Source organism: Dendrobates tinctorius, unplaced genomic scaffold, assembly GCF_039654945.1.
Source record: "Dendrobates tinctorius isolate UK_male_01 unplaced genomic scaffold, ASM3965494v1 ptg000254l, whole genome shotgun sequence".
In the NCBI taxonomy this organism is placed as follows: Eukaryota; Metazoa; Chordata; class Amphibia; order Anura; family Dendrobatidae; genus Dendrobates; species Dendrobates tinctorius.
Window position 1 is genome coordinate 22,976,399 of NW_027361921.1, and position 25,033 is coordinate 23,001,431.

Here is a 25,033-nt window from a genome sequence, read left to right on the forward strand (position 1 = left end):
CACACTTCAAAAAGCACTAGAAAATGGTTTGAGAGAAAGCACTGGAGACTTCTAAGGTGGCCAGCAATGAGTCCAGACCTGAATCCCATAGAACACCTGTGGAGAGATCTAAAAATGGCAGTTTGGAGAAGGCACCCTTCAAATATCAGGGACCTGGAGCAGTTTGCCAAAGAAGAATGGTCTAAAATTCCAGCAGAGCATTGTAAGAAACTCATTGATGGTTACCAGAAGCAGTTGGTCGCAGTTATTTTGGCTAAAGGTTGTGCAACCAAGTATTAGGCTGAGGGTGCCAATACCTTTGTCTGGCCCATTTTTGGAGTTTTGTGTGAAATGATCAATGTTTTGCTTTTTGCTTCATTCTCTTTTGTGCTTTTTCATTTAAGACAAATTAAATGACGATAATACCAAAGAATTTGTGTTTGCAATCATTTTCAGGAAGAAACTGAGTATTATCTGACAGAATTGCAGTGGTGTCAATACTTTTGGCCACAACTGTATCAAATGTCACAAAGTATAACGATGTGAAATGTCTCTCAAATAGATCATTATTCAGAAACTTATATTCAGTGTATACACTTATATTCACCCCCTGACGAAGCTGCATGTGAAACGCATGTTGGGGTACTAAGCAATGTGGTCTGATCACATAATGGCACATGGTGTGTATAGAGCTAGCTCTTGTTTTGAGGTTTCTATAGGGGGAAATACCTGTACTATGGGTTAATCTGTATTATACGAGACACATTGGTAATCTTTGTCTGGTTAAAACAATCTATGCAGACTCCTGAAGTTAGTTAGATATTTAATATGTCTGGGAAAAATATTGTGTAAACACTGAATATAAGCTCCTGGTTAATGATATATACTAGAGATTTTTCACATCTTTATACTTTGTGATACTTGATATATGAATTATTGATGTTCCTGTAATATTATATAACCACACTGCCCTCTATTCTCTGTTTTTAAGTGTTTTTTACGCAGTTTGTTTTATGTAATTTTTGTAGTGTTGGGTCAGATTGATATTGGTATTGTAATGCTTGGTAGTAATAGGCTTGGTATGTTGTATTTTGGGTACCTTCACGATCTGACATTTGCATAATACAGATATGGATTTCTGCATCCAATTTTTGGCTCTCACAGCCTGGATAAACAGCCTGGTTTACTAGATTTGTTAGAACATAAAGAGATGGATACAAAATGTCTATAGGCAGAAACATTTAATGTCTGTCGTACGTTCCAGTAACATAACATGAAGCTTCTTATAGCGAGAAATGCGCCAGAGGGAAATGATTTGCTAAGACAAGCAGATACAAGTAATGACAGCCAACATAATGCTTTCTAGTAGGAAGACACGAGCCCCAGACAGAACAGAGCGCTGCGTCAGTGAGACGAAATAATTCCCTAGAAAAATACCCTGGTCCCCATTTATTCTGTGTGAACGCGCAACTAATTGCATCTCTTAATTAGATTGGAAAACATTTTACCAAAGTAAATTATTCACCCCCTCCCAAATGTGAGAACAGGATTAACTGGACACGCAGCCTAGACAGAAAACTACGAGCAGGAATGAATCGCCTACATCCATCACTCACACCTTCAGCAGAGCGGCCATAATGTACTGAAACAAAAAACCCATCCAGGTCTCCCTTAAAGGTGAGAAGTTGCTAATTGTTGGGGGTGCCACCGCTGAGGCCGCCATTATTCCTGCTAATGGGGGTCCTGAGGACCCTGTTTGAATGGTGTGGTGACTGAGTGATAACGCTTATGGGACTGATGGAATGGTAGTAAATGGAGCCCTAGTGATCAGCAGCTTATCACTTACTCAGTGGATAGACGAGTTGTGATTGTGTGGCATCTTAGTTACATAGTAGAAAAATACAAGAAAGGACGCCTAACAAAATAGTGAAAATATGAATATGCTGCAACATACAACCAGGAACTTTGCTACATTTACAAACGGAGACTAGAAACTCTGAAATGTACTAAATCCTAAAAAAATGATAGAAAAAGTTTTGGAATTTTTGTTTTCTGAAGCGGCTTTGAATTTTTCAAGCATTTTTGGAGACTTTTTTGCAGCCTTTTGATTGGACAGTGCCTGGTTTGGAGCATTTTCCATTAGGAGATGGTGCAAGAAAATGACAGGCACTTTCTTGCCCCTTGTGCTTTTACAAAACTTGAAAGGGAAGAAAAACTTAAAATGTTAAAAGAAACTGAACATATGTCTGAGATAAGTGGTGATACCACAGAAATGAATAGGAAGACTATTGCCAGCGTTTTGTAGTGACGTTTCAGAGTAGACCAGCTTCAGAAGACTGCTTAAGGTGTGCACACCCCCGAACATAGGAGGAGCAGTCGATAAGGAGCTGTGTACGTTCCATGAGGGTTGTCTGCTTGCTTTCTAATAATGTAATAATTGTAACTGTACCTGGACATGCTTGCAATCTGAACATTTTGGATACAATGTAGGGGAATTAGCGCTGCATAACTGTAAACTGACGTAAGCAGCTGATATGTAACAGGAGTCCCACCAGCCTCTAGGTCCTTAATAGAACCACTGTCCTACCGGTAAATATTAGTACCTGGAGACTAGAACTACACATGGACTTCATTCTGGCAGCTTCAGTAGTATACAAGAATACACCGTGTGGATGGCTCCATTTGACCAAACCTCCGCCTGCCGTCAAGTACAATGGCAGCAGGAATATGAACATCTGAAACCAGATGATGCCACCATCAGGCCTCATAGTGGGCAGAGGCAGCACTCCGCGGTGCATGGCCTCACCCACCTTATGCCTTGCTAATTATACTCTTCAGTATGTATTAAGCTCCCCTGTATCATACTAGTCTTGAAATACAAGAAATGCTTAAAGAACATACATGCCTGCCGCAACAATTATTATATTTAGGTTTTCCTTAAATGCATGGATTTAGGTCTAAAAATCACTTACATTTTAGCTTCATTAAAGATGTTTCACCGTTTGGCCTTTATAGTCTCTGTTTCCTAGAGTATTGCTGGCTGCAGAAGGGTTTATCGGAGAATCTGTAAGTAATCTAGGTCTGAAAGAGAATTTGTGACTTTTTCTCAGGTCCTCCCGGCTGATTTAAGATCACATCAGCTCAACTTTGATGTGGCCTGTAGTCAAAAAGCAGCACATAGAGGAGTACAGTAATAGACACAGAGTTACAAACATTCCAGTCTGGACAACCTCACTGATGGATCCACAGTTAACTCATTCTACAGCCAGCGATATGCAAGAGCCTGTTTAATGCCAAAATGGGGCAAAGTCCAATTGCAAAAAAAAAATGTTTTCTAGTGCAAACGACGTGCATTTAAAGATAACAGAAACTAAAGTTCCCGAGAGGTGTCCATATCCCATATTATCTTGCTTCACTGGCTGAGCACCTCAAAATAATGTTGAGCATCTAAAACTGGACACAACAGTGCTTTTTCTAAATTGTCACTTTTTCTATAATCTCAATTCTTTCCCAAAGGGCATACACTGCAGAACGAAGCATTAAAAGCTGTACAAATGGCTTATACTAGTAGAACAGTGAGAACAAGTGACACAAATGTCTTCATTTATCAAAATTTTGATAGTATGGCCTTCATGTCTATAACAACCAAAAGGAGCTCAGTTTTCATTTCCTAACCTGCTCAGAAAAATAATTAAAGATGCATTGTGATTGCATGATATGGGCTTGGAGGCCTCTTTTAGACAGGTTTGATAAATGAGATCCTTCGTGTTTTTCTATGCAGATATCAAAGAGCACAAAGGATGAGGAGCGGCTCCTTCCAGCACACATAACTATCCCACCCTGCTGAGAACTGCGGTCTGTAGCGTAGATGTATCATCGGCTACTGATCTTTCGCTCTGAGCAGTTTCCACATCGGTCAGTTTTGTGACATATCTAGGAAAAAATCAATAGATTTTTAACATAATATAAAAAACAAGGTCATATGGCAAGTGTGCATCAAACACTGATCATTTTAATAGATGCACATGCATTCTGCACATGTACAAGGTCATTTATTTCCATACATTGGATGTGGGCAGCCCTTTAGATTTTGTTTTGAACACATCAATATAAATACATTTCTGCCACAAATAAAAAGAAGAAAATCTACATTACATAAAATTGGAGAAAAGTGCTACTGCTGGGAGAGGTCAAAAGCTATGGTCAAAGCAGAACTGGTAATAAGTGGAGCATGAACACTGTTCAGCAAGTGGTTAATTAGTAGGATACAGAAGTGAGGATATTTTGCAAAGGTTTTCTTAACTCAACACAAAGGTCAAAATAAAAAGGCATCAAAATCTAAGTATAAAATGTAAATATACGACATTTTAATTACCTTGTAAGCAAAAATCTGTTCTTAAATTGTCTTTTGTAAATCCAGATCTCTCAAGTGTTAATCCTGAGGCACAGGAGACTAGCTTTGGTCATTCATGTAACATATATCCACTGACAAGGAGTCAGGCTTTGCCTAACCTATTGTTTAAATACTTTATGGTATTGTCCAACCAGAAGCAGCACAACCTTAGAGGGGCTATTAAGATGGTTCGGGATGCAAAATCAATTATCCAGAGTCCAGAAAGTAATTACTCGATAAAGAATGCATTTTAGATGCCAAGGTGAGGGTGAATATGGATTTTACATAAGTATGCAACGATTCAGACTGGAGTGTTGTCAGATTCAGAGTAGTAGAATGACTTATACAGTCGCTAGCACAGTCCTTGCCTTCTACTGCCAAGCCTGAAGAAGAACTTTGGTATCAAATGTTGTATGCTCATTTAAAAAGGACCTGTCACCAGGTCAAAAGTGACCAGTTTTTGATATCCTATGCCCAAAGCTCCCGAGTGATCCATTTTTAATCTGCCATATGGGTCCAGAGATATGGGCCATTTATTTAGTTATGTTTATGATCTTGACCAATGGGACGTAGCGCACAGGATCTTTCATGGGGGTCTGTATGCTGCTGTGGATTATTAGCCTGAGTCACGCCCCCGAAGAGCATAAAAATGAGCACTAAATTAAAAAAAAGACCCATATCGCTTGAACTGTTTGGAGGATGCACAGAAGTCAAAAAAAGGAATACTCTCAGGAATAATGGCAATAAAAAAAAAAGCAAAAGCGGATCTTTAAATAAATATTCTCCACCTAAAATAGGACTTTTTTTTATGTCCACATGAATACAATGAGATGTGTTATCACAGGCAAGTGCCAGAATAGTGCTTAAATTACATTAGTTATGACATCACAAAGAGACAAATCCTGAACCCTTGCTGTTACTAACATCCGAGATGATGAACAAAGGATATGGCAATAAGAAACAAAATTATGGAAGCAAGTAGTACTTTAAAGGGCATGTCACACTAAGCGATATCGCTAGCAATATCGCTATAACTTGTGACGTTATAGCGATATTGCTAGCGATATCGCTGTGTCTGATACTTACCTACAACCCGCTCCCCCGCTGCTTATCGCTGATCGCGCGAGAACAGGCTGGACCGTTTCTCATCGTCAGCTTCCTGCTGTGACGACGAGCGACGCGTGGAGCCGGGCGGGAGGACACAGGATCGCCTGGTGTGACAGGCAAGTAGAAAACCCCCGTCCCCAGCGATGTCGCTGGTGAGATCTGCCTGTGTGGCAGCTCACTAGCGACCACTTAGCGATGTACCAGCTATCCTGACCGCATCATATCGCTGGTCGGGATCGCTGGTACATCGCTAAGTGTGACAGTACCCTAAGTCTCGTGTAAACTGAGCTATATGAGCATGGTACTTAACTCAATAAAAGACTTTGCTCTGCAGTGTATACGCGTTCGGCCTAGATGATCAATCATGATCTGCGATATACAATTCTCTTACAACGGGCACAAAAATACAATGTCTTTGTAATAGTGTTCCGTGGGAAATGCCTTCAAACAAGCAGCTTAACGAGCAATACATTGGTGTAACGGGCTGTGTCTACAATGTGCAGCCATAAGAAAACACATCTTTCAGAAAACCCTTAAGCAGCGCGCAACACAAGGCACACAGGAAAAAACAGTGTCTGCTTTTAACAAAATCACATTAAAAGAACATTTTCCCAAATGAATAAAAAAAAAAAAGTCAAGACAAATGAATACATATCATGGGAACGTTCTACGAAGATGACTCAATGTATGACTCATAGGGACACCAGTCTTTAACTGTACAAAGGAACCTGACAATACCGACTGCACAGCAGCCATCCTACCCTGTTGTCTATTCTTCTACAGAATGGATCTATATAACGGAAACCACAGTGCTTGCTCCACTCATTTCTATTCGTCTCAAAACTTTAGAATGTTATTAGAAACAGTCTCAAAATCTAAACTCTACATCTTCAATGAAGTCTTTGTGCTGAAGGGACTGAACATCTCGCAGATATATAGCTTTGTTTGCCATGTCAGCAGTTGCCACCAAGACCTGTCCAGTGGTCAGGCACCATAAGGAAGTATTTATCCATTGCTTCACAAAATCGAGTTCGATACAGCTCTGGAGATACTACTGTTGGCATTTTACCTAGGAGTGAAGAACAGAGGAAACACGGTGTGTTAGACACATATACTGGATCTCTAAGAAAAGTTTATTCTAATTATAACATTAAGATGAAAAGATTTCCCAAAATAGCAACCAATTATATATTCAACAAACCAACGAGACATGAGATCTTCCTGGTCACATGAGAACTCGCTACAATGGACTTCACTATAGTAACAGAAATTATGTCTGTGCCAAAATCTTCTGCATAAAGTAACAAGTTATTATTTCAGCCTCAGTAGTTACAAGGTAATTACTAAATTATTAGAGCATTCACTAGAGGACTGAAAATGAAAAACAAAAATCAGGGTTGACTGGGCCCATGCAACTATCCATTCTAGTCTTAGACTTTGAGAAATGTCATGGTTGTTTCACCTTATGACGCTTAGACGGTTTTTACATCCGGAAATGGTGGTCTGGACCCTTGTCCCCTAATAAAAATAAAACCTATTTTTGTAGAGATCAGATGTGCCTGACATAAGATATCTGGCATTGAAAAAGTATGCTCTGAATGTACTAATATGCTAATAACTCATCCGCTAGCTTTCAAACCACAGCATTCTTCATTTAGTCGATTCATACCAAGATGAGCACTTTAGAAAGCATGAGATCGCAAATAATGCTTCCTCATATTTTCTCTACATTACCTATATGAATTGCAGTCATTGTTATTTTCCAGTCATCTAATATTCTAGTATAATTGCAATGTTTGCGAACAAACTGCCTATGAAAACAGTATATTTTTAAAAATAAGAAACACTCAAAATGCATGTCCCAAATTATTATGCACAGCAGAGTTTTCAACCTTTTTATTTTTATTTTGAACAAAAAAATGGTCAATTGTGAAATTATAAGCATTATCAGCTTATTATAAAATGAAATCAAACAGTTTTCAAGTCAAAACTTTATTCTAGGTGATGTTACATTTGCACATAGGACCCCTTATTCGAAAGAAGCTTCTGAACTCTCTCGTCCATTGAATTTGTCAGTTTTTGGATGGTTTGTGCTTCAATTGTTTTGCATGTGGACATAATACCCTCCCAGAGCTGTTGCTTAGATGTGAACTGCCTCCCGCCATCATAGACACTCCTTTTGATGATGCTCCAGAGGTTCTCAATGGGGTTGAAGTCAGGGGAAGATGGTGGCCACACCATAAGTTTGTCCTCTTTTATGCTCATAGCAGCCAGAGATGCCGATGTTTTATTTGCAGCATGTGACGGTGCATTATCATGCATGACAATGATCTTGCTGTGGAAAGCACGGTTCTTCCTCTTGAACCATGGCAGGAAGTACTGTTTTAGAAACTCCACATAGATTTTGGAGTTCATCTTTACCCCTTCAGGGATCCTAAAGGGGCCGACAATCTCTCTCCCCATGATTCCAGCCCAAAACATTACTCCACCTCCTCCTTGTTGGCGCCTTAGCAGTGTTTTCATAGGGTGTCCATCAACTAGCCATCCTCCACTCCATCCATCTGGACCATCGAGCGTTGCACGGCACTCATCAGTGAACAAAACAGTTTGGAAGTCAGTCTTCATGTATCGTTTGGCCCACTGGAGCCGTTCCTGCTTGTGTGCAGTGGATAGAGGTGGTCGACAGGATGGCTTACGCACAACTGCAAACCTCTGAAGGACCCTGCATCTTGTTGTTCGGGGGACGTGGGAGGCACCAGCAGCTTCAAAAACTTGTCTGTTGCTATGACAAGGCATTTTTGCAGCTGCTCTTTTAACCTGACGCAATTGCCTGTTGAAAAGAGTCCTCAATTTTTCCTTATCAGCACGCACACGTGTGTGCTGGGAATCAGCTACATACTTCTTGATTGTGCGATGATCACGATGAAGTGTCTTGGCAATGTTGATTGTAGTCATGTCTTGACCTAAATACTCCACAATTTGTTGCTTCTCAGTAGCCGACACAGCCTTTTTCTTTCCCATTTTGGCAAAAAATGTAGGCTGCTTAATAATGTGGAACAGCCTTCTTAAGTAGTCTTTCCTTTATTTGGATACACCTGCCAAACTAATTTGCACAGGTATCTGCAATTGCTTTCAGTGATCTACAGAGCCCTGACACACATCACCATCAATGAGTTTAAATGACAAACCAAAAAATTCTAACCTTATCACTCCTAAACTCTTTTTGCATAATAATTTGGAACACAGTGTATATACACACACAGTTGTGGCCAAAAGTATTGACACCCCTGCAATTCTGTCAGATAATACTCAGTTTCTTCCTGAAAATGATTGCAAACACAAATTCTTGAGTTTGTGTTTGCAATCATTTTCAGTAAGAAACTGAGTATTATCTGACAGAATTGCAGGGGTGTCAATACTTTTGGCCACAACTGTATAATGGGTACACACATACAATCAATGTGTGGATGAAGGACTATCACATAAAATCCATGTCATGGCCAGCCCAATCTCCAGACCTGAACCCAATTGAAAACCTCTGGAACGTAATCAAGAGGAAGATGGATAGTCACAAGCCATCAAAGAAGAACTGCTTACATTTTTGTACCAGGAGTGGCATAAGGTTACCCAAAAGCAGTGTGAAAGACTGGTGGAAAGTATGGCAAGACGCATGAATGCTATGATTAAAAATCATGGTTATGCCACAAAATATTGATTTCTGAACTCTTCCTGAGTTAAAACGTTAGTATTGTTGTTTCTAAATGATTATTAACTTGTTTTCTTTGCATTATTTGAGGTCTGAAAGCACTTTTTTTTTTTTTATTTTGACCTTTTCTCCTTTTCATATAAAAAACAAAACAAAATGTATTGCTTGGAAATTCGGAGACAAGTTGTCAGAAGTTTGTAGAATAAAAGAGCAATTTGCATTTTACTCAAAAATATACCCATAAAAGAGAAAAATGTATAAATGTATCAAAAAACTACCAAAAAAACCCATCACATTTAAACACAAATTAGGTCTGAACTAGTGTGCGCTACCTTAAGGCTATGTGCCCACGTAGCGTTTTAAAACGCTCACTAAAAACCGGACTCCTTCCCAGAAATTGCGCGGTTTTACCGCGATTTTACCGCGATTATGATCGCGATTTTGCCGCAATTTTCTCGTGCGATATTCAAGCACTTTCCAAGCGATTTGAAGCATCGCTTGGAAAGTGATTGACAGGTTGGTCACACTCGTCAAACATAGTGTTTGACAAGTGTGACCAGGTTTTTACTATTGAGGCTGCCTATGCGGCATCAATAGTAAAAGAATGTTAAAATGCTAAAAAAAATAAAAAAAATCGGGGTATATTTACCTTCCGGCGTCCCGCGCTGCCATCCCGGGCCTCAGCGTTCCCAGTAATGCCTTGCGAGACCTGTGATGACGTAGTCTCGCGTTGCTATAGCGATCTCGCGAGACCGCTAGAGTCACACGAGACTACGCCATCACAGGGCCTTGCCGCAAGGCATTACTGGGAACGCTTAGGCCGGGAATGCAGCGCGGGACGCCAGAAGGTAAATATACCCCTATTTTTTATTCTTTATTCTTTTTTTACAGGGGTATGGTACCCAGGGCCTGGAGGACAGTCTCCTCTCCTCCACACCGTGGGTACCAACCGCACATGAGACGCTTAACTTCCCGCATGGTGGGCATAGCCACATGCGGGAAGTAAGCGATTCTCATGCATTCCTATGGGTGCGGAATCGCGGCAATTCTTTGCGATTCCGCACAAAAGAATGAGCATGCTGCGATTTTTTCCGCGATGCGATTCCGCCGCGGAAAAAAGCGCAGCATTAGCACAGCATGTGCGGAATGCCATAGGAATGCATGGGGGGCGTTCTGTACACAATTTTTAAACATTTTCACAGCGTTTTCACGCCGAAAATCGCGGCAAAAACGCTTAAAAATCGCTACGTGGGCACACAGCCTTAATGTTTATTGTATTTGAGTTGGCAACTCCTAGATAGGCACCTATTCAGACCTGTGTATTGGATGTGACAAGTCAGTTTTTTGATATTTGTATTAGCCTTCTGACTGAGCCCCTTAGCCTCAAGGGTATTTAAATGCAACAGGATCATACCCCTCCATTGAGATTTAGACTTTAGTCCAGGAGAGGATTCACATTAGGTTCCCAGAAGAAATGTAGACTGTCTAAGAGAGGATTGGCATTAGGTCCTGGAAACGAGAATTGCCTTACAGTGGCTTCCAGGTAGACATGAATTGGCCAATTTATGTGCCAAGTACTCTTAATTTTTCATATTTCTAGTGCAGTAATGCAATTCAATTTTCATATTTCATATTTTCATGCTATGGAGCTACAGTGTGCTGCCTTTAATGTTTATTGTATACGAATTGTCGACTCCTAGGTAAGCACCTGTTCAGACCTGTTTTGTGTTTGGATGTGACGGTCAGTTTTTTGATAGTTTTACTGAGGGATCAGTGACATGTCGGCAGTCTGCATTATGAATACCTAATCAGAGGGCCCCTTCCTCACTTGACCTAAACCCTTTTGAGAACATATGGTCACTTATTAAATGGGATAATTAAGGTGAAGAAAAACAGTTCACTAGTCTGAACAGTGGACAGGAGGCTATGGGTTTGTGTTGCCAAAAAAGCTGATCATCAACAGATTAAGAAACAGAATTCATGGGAGGGAGGCTTATGACGTTATTAAAAAGATGACTAGATGGGCTCACCCAACCGCCTCCAAGACTTCTCTCTCTAACAGCCCCCATTCTCTGGAATTCTTTGCCCCAACATGTCCGACTATCAACCACACTCGGATCCTTCAGACGGAGCCTGAAAACACACCTCTTCAAGAAAGTTTACAGCCTGCAATGAGCCCGCTGCCTCCTCACCACTACCGGAGCTACCGCCTCACCAACACTGGAGCTACTGCAACTCTCCAATCTACTGTCTCCTTTCCCACTATCCTGTAGAATGTAAGCTCGAAAGGGCAGGGTCCTCTCCCCTCTGTATCAGTCTGTGATTGTTAGTTTGTTTACTGTTAGTGATATCTGTAATTTGTATGTAATCCCTTCTCATGTACCAATGGTGCTTTATAAATAATAATGGGCTACATTGGTCACTGATTTTTTTTTTGTAAATGGGATTAATGTTCACCGAACACTCAAGTGGAATAACTTGCATAAAGAATGAATTTATTGTGATACAAATATTAAGCCAGGGAGCAGATTTACAAATGCGACTGTAAGTGACGTTTCGACCCAGCCAGGGTCTTAATCATATATCGCTGTAAGAAAATAAAGCAAGTATAAATAAAACACAATACACCAAAAGTTAATTAGATATACATAAAAAGAATCACCCCGGGCACATAGTCGAACAAAATACAGAGTAGAAGATATATACACAATATATACAAAATGAATACAGCTCTAAGTAATAGACAAAACACTACCCAGTCGGATTACTAGAGAAAGAAAGGAACTGAATTCTCACACCAGGACCCCCTCCTCCACCAGTGCATAAAAAAAAGAGAATCCCATTTCTACACACTTATCATCCCCTCATGCCCAAGGTTTACTCTATCATCAGAAAGCACTGGCCACTGTTATTCAGGGCTTACCCAAAAATTGAGTCCTTCAATACTCCCACTTTGATATGTACTAAGAGACCCTTGAATATTAGGGACAAACTGATACGAGCTGACATAGGCAGCACACGCCCTACAACTTCACAGGGATTAATTGGCGCAATGGAACATTTCCCTGTCTCAATTGTGCGGCATGTTCCAATGTAATCCGGTCTGATAATGTCACCCACCCCAGGACAGGGAAAATTTACCCTGTCCCAGGATACTTTACCTGCGATTCAAATTTCGTTGTCTACCTTATCAAGTGCCCTTGTGGTCTCCTCTATGTTAGGGCAGTTTCACATGTCAGTGTCTCCGGTACGTGTAGTGACAGTTTTCTCACGGAGACACTGACACACGTAGACACATTCGAATGAATGTGTCTATGCAGATGTCAGCGTGTTTTCACGGACCGTGTGTCCGTGTGCAAAACACGCTGACATGTCTGTTTTTGTGCAACAGCACGGATCACACGGACCCATACAAGTCAATGGGTCCGTGTAAACACGAACCGCACACGGATGCTGTCCGTGTGCGTTTTTAAAAGTCAAAGGGTTAACATTGAAAATAATTTTTCAAAAACACGGACACGGACAGCATACGGACAGCACACGGATTGTACACACGGACATACGGATAACACACGGATGGCATACGTATGCACACGGACAGCTCTGGTACCGGTTTTTCCGGTACCGGAATTATCTGGACGTGTGAAACTGCCCTTAGGGAGACCACACAATATGTGAAGGATAGAATAGCAAACCACAAATCCACTATCAGGTGTGGCAAGACCTGGCTTCCCCTACCGCACCACTTTACTAAACGTCGTCATTCTGTAGCACAATTGAAATTCCAGATAATAGAGCAGGTCCCCTATCCAAGGAGAGGTGGCGATCGCTTAAAATTACTAAGACAAAGAGAATCATTCTGGATTCACACCCTGGATACATTGGAACCTAGGGGCTTAAATAGAGAGATAGATTGGCATATTTAATGATGTTTCATTAATCTCGTTCTCTTCTTTTTTCAGATACGCTAATTTTCAAACAGATAGGTGAGTTACACATTTTTATTTTTTCATATTTTTATCTTTATTTTTTTCATTTTTGCTTTCATTCTATTTTTATTTTCATTTCTCTTTTTTGATGTTCTATTTTTTATTATTTTTCATTATTTTTTATTTTACCATTTTTTCTTTTCTACTATATTTATTTGTATTTTATTTTTTATTCAGCTTTGCTCCATTCATTCATTTTTCACACTTCTTTACACTTCTATTCATTCATTTTTATTTTTTCCGTTTCTTATTTTTTCTTAATTTCTTTTTCCTCATTTAATTTTTAATTTCATTTACATTAATTTTTCTACATTCTTTTTCCTTATTTTTCTACATTAATTTCCCATATTTTATATCCATCTTCATTCAATTTTTTCTCTACCGCCCATTCTCTGTCCTCTACATATGCCACTCCAACCGATATTTCTGCCCTATATGCATTTATCTACTTGATTGTAACATCCCTCTTACTTTCACTAGCGTCATCCATCTCCTGCATTTGTCAATACCCACACATAGCCTGCCTTAATAAAGACGCTCCCTGTGATTTAGTTCTTCCTTCCTTTATTATGTATTCCCTGGTGCCCAGCACCCAGGCGCTTTCCACAACCTCGGTTTCCCTAGACATCATTGACATGCGCTGTTGCCTCTGAATCACCAGCTGACATCACTTCTGGTTTTAGCGCTGGACTTCTGGTCCCGGGCGCTCACAGGACTTAAATAGTGGGTTATTCCACACAAGATGCACACTGCCACAGCCGGGAGCGCCGCTCAGCCACATATTGGGACCAAGGTAATACCTCTGCTGCACACTGCCCTACCATATACCTGCCACATAGGCAACATTAGTGACCATTTCCATGACTTTTGTAGGTCCTGCAGTACACAAAGCGCCCAAGAACCAGCTTAGTGCTGTAATAGCGCTACTTTGGCACCGTCCTAATTTCATTAGATATCCACCTTTTACATTTCCTACATTTTCTACTCTTCATTATTGTTTCACTGTCATTCAAATCCTCATTATGTTATGATTCATTGCAGCCTGTGGGGTCGCTTTATACCCTCACTGCACCACTGTGCTCTCTCGTGTATGCACTAAAATTTAAGGTAACGTATACCTCTCTCTTTTTTCATGTCTCTGACTTGCTCCGTGCATTGGACCTTATGCTTTGTTATGCTATGAATTGTACAAATCTATTACTTAGAGCTGTGCTCATTTTGCATATATCGTATATACTGTATATATCTTCTACTCTGTATTTTGTTCGACTATGTACCCGGGGTGATTCTTTTTCTGTATATCTAATTAACTTTTGGTGTATTGTGTTTTATTTATACTTGCTTTATTTTCTTACAGCGATATATGATTAAGACCCTGGCTGGGTCGAAACCTCACTTGCAATCGCATTTGTAAATCTGCTCCCTGGCTTAATATTTGTATCACAATAAATGAATTCTTTATGCAAGTTATTCCACTTGAGTGTGTGGTGAACATTAATCCCATTGACACGGGGGCCTTTGGTCCGTTACACCAGCACCTCAGGAATTCACACAGTGTGCACGCTAATTCATTTATCTGCTAAGTATTTTTTTTTATTTTTTTTTTTAAATGTCAGAAATATTTGTACATTTTGAGTTGATTATTCTTTTCACTTTAACAGATGAAATAAACAGAGATGGGGACATTTCCGTTTTTCATGGAGTTGGATAATTCTGCACACTAGTAGTTGCTCAAATATTCTACACAAAGATATTCTCATAAGAAAGACAAAACTTCACTTTTACTTTCTTAAATATTGAGGTTTCAGGTTAACTATCCTATTGGATTGACTGACAGCTCTGTAGGTATTCAATAATAGAATAATTCATCAAAAAATATAAATTACATAATTGTGCACACAGTGTATATCCTGTATGGCAAAAGTACTGAGACACACCTCATCGTTGAATTCAGATACTTCATTCAATCCTAATGCATGTAATTTGGATGCCATCATTGCAACAAGTCAGTTAGGCTGAGTTCACACGTGGCGTTTTTTTCGCGTTTCCGCGGCGGTTTTAAGGCTGGTTTCACATTTGCGTTTTTTAGCGCTGGAAAAAAACGCATACCTGCGCATGCGTTTTTTCCCCTATATTTAACATGGGTGCGCATACCTGCGCGCTGGTAAGCGCATGTATGCGATTTTCATGCGCTGCGTTTTTTTGGGGTGTGCGTTGGTATTTTCCAGACGCAGCATGTGGCATTTTTTGGCCCTTGAAAAAAGCGCATGCGCACGTATGCGCACGTTTTGCGCTAAAAATGGCCATTATAGCCTATGGATGCGCATACGTGCGCACTGGCATGCGCGGGTATGCGTTTTTTTAGCGCTGCGTTTTTTTGGTGGTGTCCACTTGTTGTCCTAGTTATAATCTTCTAAAGTCAAAAAAAAAAAGTCTATATAAAGGAGGTGCCTGCCAAAACTCTGCCACTACTACACTGACAGATTGAAGAGCAGACAGTCAACCAAGAACCCATTATATCAGCGAAGAATGTGAGTATATTACATTATATGCCTGTCCTTTTAAATTATGTATGTACTAATGATTTTTATTATTTTTACATGCAGTATGTCTTCAGAATCAGAGTATTCCCCATCGCGGCAGGAATTGGCGCAAGCAGACCGTGAGGTGATTATTTTTGTGCATCTGGTAAGTATATCTGCTGCTTCTCCAAATCTCTTACGGTTTTTCAACTTTTTTAAGACATCGTCATCATCCTCTTCTGTGGACGGGACTAGTGAGGGCGAAGAGCAGGAGCAGCGAAGCCAAGTCCCGGTGGTGATACGGAATGTAAGTATCAAATGATTTGTAATGTTCTTTATTTTTTATCTTCTATTTTTACTCTTTTTTATGTTTCTTTTTTTGTAACTTTTTATTCAATTTAAATTGGATTATTCTAATGAATGTGTTTTGTCTAGGTTCCACAACGAGATGAAGACGTGTACCTGGATAATGAGCAGCTCATCAGCCTGGTCCAGGAGCGTTCGCCGTTGTGGGACAGCCGTGACCGGCTGCACAAGGACATTGTGGTGACCCGGCGGCTATGGAATGAGGTGGCCGCAGCGTTGATGGATGGCTGGGACAGCGCCACAGCATCCTCCAAAAAGGCGTTTAGTGAGTATTTCCCTGCTCTGTATTGTGCCGCAGTGACTGTTGTCCTTGACGGCACTGTTGGGTTTCGTGCTAGGTGTATTCTAGCAGGAAACCCAACAGTGTCATCGGGGTCTACAGTGACTGCTTTGAGTATTGTATTGCTACATTGTGCCGCAGTGACTGTTGTCCTTGACGGCACTGTTGGGTTTCGTGCTAGGTGTATTCTAGCAGGAAACCCAACAGTGTCATCGGGGTCTACAGTGACTGCTTTGAGTATTGTATTGCTACATTGTGCCGCAGTGACTGTTGTCCTTGACGGCACTGTTGGGTTTCGTGCTAGGTGTATTCTAGCAGGAAACCCAACAGTGTCATCGGGGTCTACAGTGACTGCTTTGAGTATTGTATTGCTACATTGTGCCGCAGTGACTGTTGTCCTTGACGGCACTGTTGGGTTTCGTGCTAGGTGTATTCTAGCAGGAAACCCAACAGTGTCATCGGGGTCTACAGTGACTGCTTTGAGTATTGTATTGCTACATTGTGCCGCAGTGACTGTTGTCCTTGACGGCACTGTTTTTTTTTTATCAACAGTGGACAAAGTCCGAACACGTTGGCGTTCGATCAAGGACCGCTTCAACAGTGATGTTCGTGCTGAGGGCCAGGTTCGCAGTGGATCTGCGTCAAGGACCAGAACTAGATACCGTCACTATCACGCGTTGCAGTTCCTAAGACCGGTCCTTGCCACGAGATCGTAAGTATTATAAATTTTGGGTTTTTATTTTTATTAATCTGTGTTTTTCTAATCCACAGCTGATGCTTCTTGTAAAGGCATGGTAGTAATGATTTTCCTTTCTTCAACAGCACCTGGAGCAGCACCCTGCAACGTGGCCCTGGAGCGGTCCTTCCTCGGACGTCCTCTGACCCGTCCCAGCCATCCGACAGCCAGGAAGCACCTTGCAGGTCAACCACACACACAGCTGGTGACCAGGAAGCTGGGCCATCAGGTGTTCCCCTGTCCCAGGTCTCTGCCACTGGTTATGCGGGCACTACCCGCCAGCGGCAGAGGGCCTTGGACAGGAATGTCTTGCCCGAGTTTATGCATTTGAGCGAGACATTTAATTCCAGCCTCAAGTCACTGTCCGACAGAGTTGAAAGCGGTTTTGCACTCATGGAACGTGGTTTTAACCACTTTGAACACCGCTTCAATTCTGTAGAACAGCGCCTTGACCGTCTGGAGGCCGACCTCAACAGACCAGCACACCATTTTTTTAGTAAGATTGAAAAGGGCATGGCTGAACACCTTAGTCCTGATCAACAGCTGAATGTGCTGCAGGCCTGCAACAATGCTTTCTTGCAGGCTATGCAGCATAATCGGTACGGTCAGCAGTCAGTGGTGTCCTTTCCACCTGTGCCACCATTGACTCGCTTCACCTCACTACCGACTTGTGCTGCATACCACTGCACGGACACCTCTATTCAAAGCCAGGACACCCACCGTTACACCACCACAAGTATGAGTGCAGCTGGTCACTTCACCGACACCACCATGGCAAGCGCTGCTCCTGTCTGGAGCACCACCGCCACTCCCATGCATGCGTGGAGCTCAGCCACCACTAGGCAAACATGGAACAGCCCTGCCGCTACAACAACATGTAGTAGCCCTGCCACCACCACTCTGCAAACCTGGACCATCACTGCCGCCACCAGTCCTCCTGCAAGGACGAGCACTGACAACGAAGAGCACCAGCAGCAGCCACCTCAGCAGCAGCAGCCACCTCAGCAGCAGCAGCCACCTCAGCAGCAGCAGCCACCTCAGCAGCAGCAGCCACCTCAGCAGCAGCAGCAACCACCTCAGCAGCAGCAGCAACCACCTCAGCAGCAGCAACCACCTCAGCAGCAGCAACCACCTCAGCAGCAGCCGCCACCTCAGGAGCAGCCGCCACCTCAGCAGCAGCAGCAGCCACACCTGCAGACGGGGGACCTACACTCAATATTTGCCCCTAGTTCAAGGCGAAATCTATCAAGGCGGGCATTGGGCCAAAGTCGGTCCAGGCACACAAGCCTACGGCGACATGCCATTACAACTAATGTACCTGAACAGATTTCCTCTCCTCCAAGTGTTCCTAGTTTAATTCCCTTAACTGGACTACCTTCCCCCACAAGTTTTGTTGCCCCTTCCCCTCAAACACCGTCTTCAACAGCAAGTGTTGCATATTCCCTGCACACCCCCAAATTGAAACCATCTGCCCCCAAACGCCGGAAAAAATAATTTTTTGGTTTATTTTTGTGATAAAAAATAAATTTACATTTGTGGTTCACCATTACTAAGTTTCATTAATGTTGTTTGCGCCGCTCACACACACTGATGGGTAAATACATGTTAAAAACCAACCCAAGGCCTAGTATAGTCATATGTGAAATAATACACGGACTAGTATAGTCATACCAAGGCCTAGTGTAATAACTCGAGTTTTACCAACTTGGATCTGGTTTCATGAAAAACAAACTGTTGAAACTTGTCTTAAAAATAAGTTTCTTTCTAGTTTCACCAGTTTGTTTTTTGTGAAACAAGATGCTAGTTGTTAAAAATCGAGTTATTACAGTAGGCCTTGGTATGACTATACTAGGCCGTGGTATTTCACATATGACTATACTAGTAGGCCCAAGGCCTACTATACTCATATTTGAAATACCACGGCCTAGTATAGTCATTCCAAGGCCTAGTGTAATAACTCTAGTTTTACCAACTAGAATCTGGTTTCATGAAAAACAAACTGTTGGTTTCAAGTTTCACCCGTTTGTTTTTCGTGAAACAAGATCCTAGTTGGCAAAAATTGAGTATGCCTTGTTATGACTATACTAGGCCGTGGTATTTCACATATGACTATACTAGTAGGCCCAAGGCATACTATACTCATATTTGAAATACCACGGCCTAGTATAGTCATTCCAAGGCCTAGTGTAATAACTTGTAAGTTGGAATGGAGCAGATTACATTCATCCACTCAATGCTGACTTGTATTCCCCATGGACTTTCATTGGGGTTGGGTTTTGAGGGTTGTGTTTTGAGAAAATCACATACTTTGTTTTCAACTAGTTGCACAATTTTCTCTTGAAAAAAAATGGTTTCCTGATTCATGGCCTGCAGCTTTGCTCGTTCCAATATATTTCACGCAGACTAGCAATGCTGCATTTTAACTCATATGTGTATTTACCTGCCCAGGTGTGTGAACATCATAAAATTCAGTTATACATGTGAAGTTTTTTATTAAATTGGAGTTTAAAAAATATAGTGCACTCAGTAATGGTATCAAATAAGGTTTTTTATTACCATAAACAAACAAAAACATTACACCATTTCTTCTTGCCAGTGCACCCGTCCTACATCAGAAATAAAGTAGGCCGCAAATTGGTCCCTCATTTGGCCAACTTCAACGGATGACCTGAGAGTGTGCTGAGTGAATTCAGGCAATGGGTTAGGAGCATCATCGTCCAGTTCAAAGGTCGGGTGCTCTTTAGCCATCACAAAGTTATGTAGAACCACACAGGCCTTCACCACCTCATCGACTGTTTCAAGTTTAAGATTAATGGCCGTGCCCAGAATTCGCCATCTGGAAACAAGAATCCCAAAAGTACACTCGACAGTTCTTCTGGCCCTGGTCAGCCTGTAATTAAATATTTTTTTGGTGTGGTCCAAGTCCCGGCTGGAGTAGGGTTTCAGTAAGTTTCCGCACATTTGAAAAGCCTCATCGCCAACCATTACAAAGGGCAGTGGCGGAGCTTCGGTGTGAGGAAGAGGCCGTGGCATAGGGAAATTAAATTGGTTGCCATACAACCTACGGCCCATGTCTGAGTTTTTAAAAGCCTGTGAGTCATTACCACGGCCAAATGCTCCAATGTCCACTGCTACAAACATACATCCGGCATCCGCAATCGCAATGAGTACTATTGAAAAGTACTTTTTGTAATTATAGTACTCAGATCCCGTTCTTTGGGGTTTGATGATCCGTATGTGTTTACCATCAACAGCTCCCAAACAGTTGGGAAAATTGCATACTGTCCAGAATTTGTCAGCAATTTCCATCCACTTTTCAGCGGTGGGCAGGGGCATAAATTCTGGGCAAAGAACATTCCAGAGAGCCCGGCAGGTGTCAGCAACAATTCCAGACAAGGTAGAGATTCCAATACGGTACTGGAAGTGTAGTGAAGATAGGGTTTCTCCAGTCGCCAGGAATCTGTGAACAGACAAAGAAGTAAAATTAATATTTATGTATATTATTTTAAAAAACTATAAAATAAAATATTAGTACATTCACGAAAACTAATTACCCACGGTTTTGAATACTAAATTTAAAAAAAACCCAGCAGACCGCACCCCTTGGTTTTTAAAACATACCGTAATGTCACCAGTAGCCGTTCCTCAGGAGGAATCGCACGACGGAGCTGTGTGTCCTGTCTCCGGATGGATTGTTGGACACGAGCAAGCAAATCCATGAAACTTTCGTGGGACATCCTGATATAATCTGTAAATTTCTCCGGGTTTGCCTGTAGCTCGCTGTAGAGGGTGTGGTATGCCCCACGGCTCTCCCGGAGTTCAACAATCGGATGTATCCACATACGCCGCCGTCTTCGCTGCCTCTCTCTCTTCCTTTGTTCATGGCAAGCAACTGCATACGCCTGAGCCATCGCGATGTCCAAATCCAAGTTGAAGTGAAAACTCTTCCAGCGCAGATCCATGGTCACGAGAAGAATCAAGCAAATGTGAAGAATACTGTAGACAGGGTCTATATATTAACATACCACACCCACAATGAAGTCCCATTGGTCTTGTGTGTTGTTGAATGGTTGTTTTTTCATTTTTGTGGGGTTTTTCCAAAATCTGTAAAAAAACGCAAACGCACAAAAAACGCATACAAACGCGCAAAAACGCTGCGTTTTTTTCCTGCATGCGCATAAAAATGCTTGAAAAAAACGCAGCGTTTGTATGCATTTGTATGCTTTTTTTAATGCATTTTTTTTGCGGGAAAAACGCGCTGCAAAAAAAAGCAAGTGTGAAACTAGCCTAACCGCGCGATTTTGCCGCGAAAAATAAGCATCCCATGCATTCCTATGGGATTCCGCAATGCTGTGCTAATGCTGCGGTTTTTACCGCGGCGGAATCGCTTCGCGGTAAAAAACGCAGCATGCTCATTAATTTGCGGAATCGCGGCGATCCCGCACCCATAGGAATGCATTGTTCCACTTACTTCCCGCATGTGGCTGTGCACACCATGCGGAAAGTAAGCAGAACAATTGCGGATGGTACCCACGGTCCGGAGGAGAGGAGACTGTCCTCCGGGCTTTGGGTACCATATCCCTGTAAAAAATAGAATTTTAAAATAAAAAATATTGTTATTCTCACCCTCCGAAGTCCCGCGCAGTCTTCCCGCTTCTCTTCACGCTCCCGTTCCCAGTAGTCCTTTGCGAAAATGCCCGCGATGGCGTCTGTTCTCGCAGGATCGCGAAGTCTCGCGGTCATTCGCGCGACGTCATCGCAAATTACCGCGAGACATCGCGATCCCGCGAGAACGGACGCCATCGCAGGTATTTTCGCAAAGGATTACTGGGAACGGCTGCGCGGGACGTCGGAGGGCAAGAATAACACCATTTTTTTTTTTTACATTCTATCTTTTACTACTGATGCTGCATCGGCGGCCTCAGTAGTAAAAAGTTGGTCACACTCGTCAAACACTATGTTTGATGTGTGACCAACCTGTCAATCAGTTCTCCAAGCGATGCTCCAGATCGCTTGGAAAACGCTAGCATTCTGCAAGCTAATTCCGCTTGCAAAATGCTAGTTTTTCCGCGGGAAAATCGCGGGAATTTAAAATGCGATTTTCCCGCGGACTGGAATTCCGGAATTCTCGCGGTAATTTCCGCGAGAGTTCCGGTACATGTGCACTTAGCCTTAGTTAAAATATTTAGAAGGGAAGAAATTTCACAATCAACTGTCATTCTTGAAAAGTAGAATCTTTGAGGAATCACAGTAACTCAACCATGTAAAGTCATAGAGATGGGTAGCAGATTACAGAGGAGCATAGTATACAAAAGGTGTCAACACTCTGCTGACGTAACTGCAGAGTTTCAAACTACCACTTGCATTAACATCAGCACAATAACGGTTTTCCTATAGTTTTATGGAATGCATTTCCATGGCTGAGCCGCTGCATGCAAGCCTTAAATCACCACAATGCCAAGGGTTACATGCAACGGTGTAAAGCACTCCTCCCACTACACTCCAGAGCAGAGGAAAGGTTTCCTGGTGTGAGGCAGGCAACTTCAGTGTTTAAATTCAGAGATGAGCATTGCATGGTTTTTAAGTCTCCTTACGCTGCATGGAGAAACTTTACCCCTTAGATTCCATTTTTGAAGCCTCTCACTAACCAAATCAATGCTCTTGCTTTGCATTGATGAGGGGTAAACTCCCTGAAACACATGTCAGCATATGTAGTTTCTGGATTGGCTTCTTAAACTAAGTCAAGTAAAAAGGCACTATAAAGGGTCTATATTAACTTTTAGGATTGTTACTAGTGATGAGCGAAAGTGCCCGAATAAGATGTTATCTGATCATGCTCGTGTGCTAACAAAGTTTCTTCGGCGTGCTTGAGAAATATGTTCAATTCCCCGAACCAGTATGTCTTGCAACTGTTCACAACACATGCAGGGAATTCCAAAAAGACACAATGTGTTGAACAGCCACAAGACATGCATTTGCGGGGACTTATTTTTCGAGAACGCCAAAGACACACGGTTAGCACACAAGCATGTTCGGATAACACCTTATCCCAGCATGTTCGCTCATCACTAATTGCTACTTCCAATAAGTAACAATAGAGTTCCTGTCCTCTTCTATTTAGAACAAGCCATTTCTATAGGACAGTGATGAATTACATCTGTCAGTCTGATGGACATGTCTAGGTTTAGCAAATATTATGCTGCCTTTACAGTTTGGTGAAAGAAGGATAATGCCTTGTGGCTGTTTTTCAGGGGTTAGCTTAGGCCCCATAGTTTCAGAGAGGTGAAATTTTAATGCTTCAGCATACCAAGATATTTCTGACAATTGTAGCTTCCAACTTTATGGAAAGCATTTGGAGAAGACCCTTTCCTGTTCCAGCATGACAGTGACCCAGTAGACAAACCAAGGTCTATTATAATCCAACTAAAATATTATCTATTTATATAATTGCCTTGTAATGTTTTCATTTCCTGTTCTGTCCAGATGTCACCGTATCCCAGAATTCCAAGCGGAGGAAATTCACCAACTGCCATATTGGGACACCCAAGTGATGGATGTCTCAATATGGAAACTGCTGCTAGTAGCAACCTATTGCGCGGTACCACCAGCGAAACACTATCGCACCACACACACACTCTCACAGTCACACAGTCTCTTGCGCAGTACCACCAGCGGAACACTGTCGCACTGCGCGAATTCCACACAGATGCAGTGAATTATTCGGCTGATCCCGGCGGCAGATGCGCGACGTGTCTACAGGCAGAGGAAGCCGGTCACATTAAAGAGGTTTTCCCATGAACGAAAGTTCATTTTAAAAATTGTCTGTGTCTAACCATGTATGGGGCATACCACATCTCCTGAGTAGGGGAGGAAGCAAAAGACAATACTGACATTACAGCAGGGGATCACAGAAGATTCATTTTGTGAGGTAAAATATTTCCCTGACTGTTTTTAAACAACATTTTACCTCAAAAAATGTATCCTCTGCGATCTATTGCTGTAATGTCAGTACTGTGTTTTGCTTCCTCCCCTGCCCAGGAGCTGTGGTATCTTCTGTACACGGTCAGACACAGACAATTTTTAAAATGAACTTTCGTTCATGGGAAAACTCCTTTAAATAGAAATTCCTCCTGAATTTGTGCACTGACTGTTTAGTGATGGGGTACACAGGTCAAACAAGAGATGACATGAGAAGACAGCAGATGGGGGGAGAGAAAACACACAGGGGTGAGACAGACATAGCTCAAACGGTACAGTACATAAGGGGAGAACACAGCACAGGAAGGAGACAGACAGCAGACAAGGGGGATAGCACATGGAGCAGACATGGCAAAGAAGAGAGCACAGACGGGAGAAGTCAGCACATGGGGAAAGAGAGAGTGGATAGGTGGGTGAGCACATGGGGGGGAGAGATTCTCAACGCTGCAAAGCCTGCCCCCCATCGTGACATTACCGCCCTCCCGATGAGATAGCATCGGGCCTCCATCTGGTATTATATATAACTATAAGGTCCAAATCTAATCTATATATACAACCAATTCAAAAACCTCAAAAACATCTTTTTATTAAAATTTCATTAAAAATAGGTATAGACATACAACAGAGGTTCAAAAAATAGAATTGCAGACAAAATCTATAAAATATGATACAACATATAGGGATAGCAGCCATTAGTGGGGGTTGCCATATCGCACTATATTAGGGTGCCAACCTCCGTGGTCAGAAAGGAATTGAGGTAGGGCGAACTTAGACCATAATCCTCAACCTGTTTTTGACCCCGTATTGCATCTTATTTTATATATTTAATCTGCAATTATATAGAGGACATACCAGGCTCTCTTTTCCACTTCAGTACCTACATACTTCCACAGGATGAAGGATCTTTGGTCACTGGAACATGTAGTCTCCAAAGGTCATTCTACATTCCTAACCTCGAAAACGCAAGATGGCAATTA

General features: G+C 42.0%; 1 protein-coding gene and 1 long non-coding RNA gene across 3 annotated transcripts in view; one reads left to right on the forward strand and one right to left on the reverse strand.

The window, feature by feature from the left end:
- Nucleotides 1–1,205: 1,205 nt before the first annotated feature.
- Nucleotides 1,206–25,033, reverse strand: part of PIKFYVE (phosphoinositide kinase, FYVE-type zinc finger containing) — a 603,254-nt gene continuing 579,426 nt past the window's right edge. For both annotated transcript variants that reach the window (XM_073558214.1, XM_073558213.1), the window contains one exon: nt 1,206–6,548. In XM_073558214.1, the coding sequence (XP_073414315.1) occupies nt 6,433–6,548 (116 nt within the window). In that variant the 3' untranslated portion in view covers nt 1,206–6,432. The remainder of the gene's footprint in view (nt 6,549–25,033) is intronic.
- On the forward strand, nt 13,146–14,689 carry LOC141067752 (uncharacterized). The gene is made up of 3 exons (XR_012226473.1): nt 13,146–13,171; nt 14,216–14,281; nt 14,532–14,689. It is a non-coding gene; the product is annotated as an uncharacterized lncRNA (long non-coding RNA).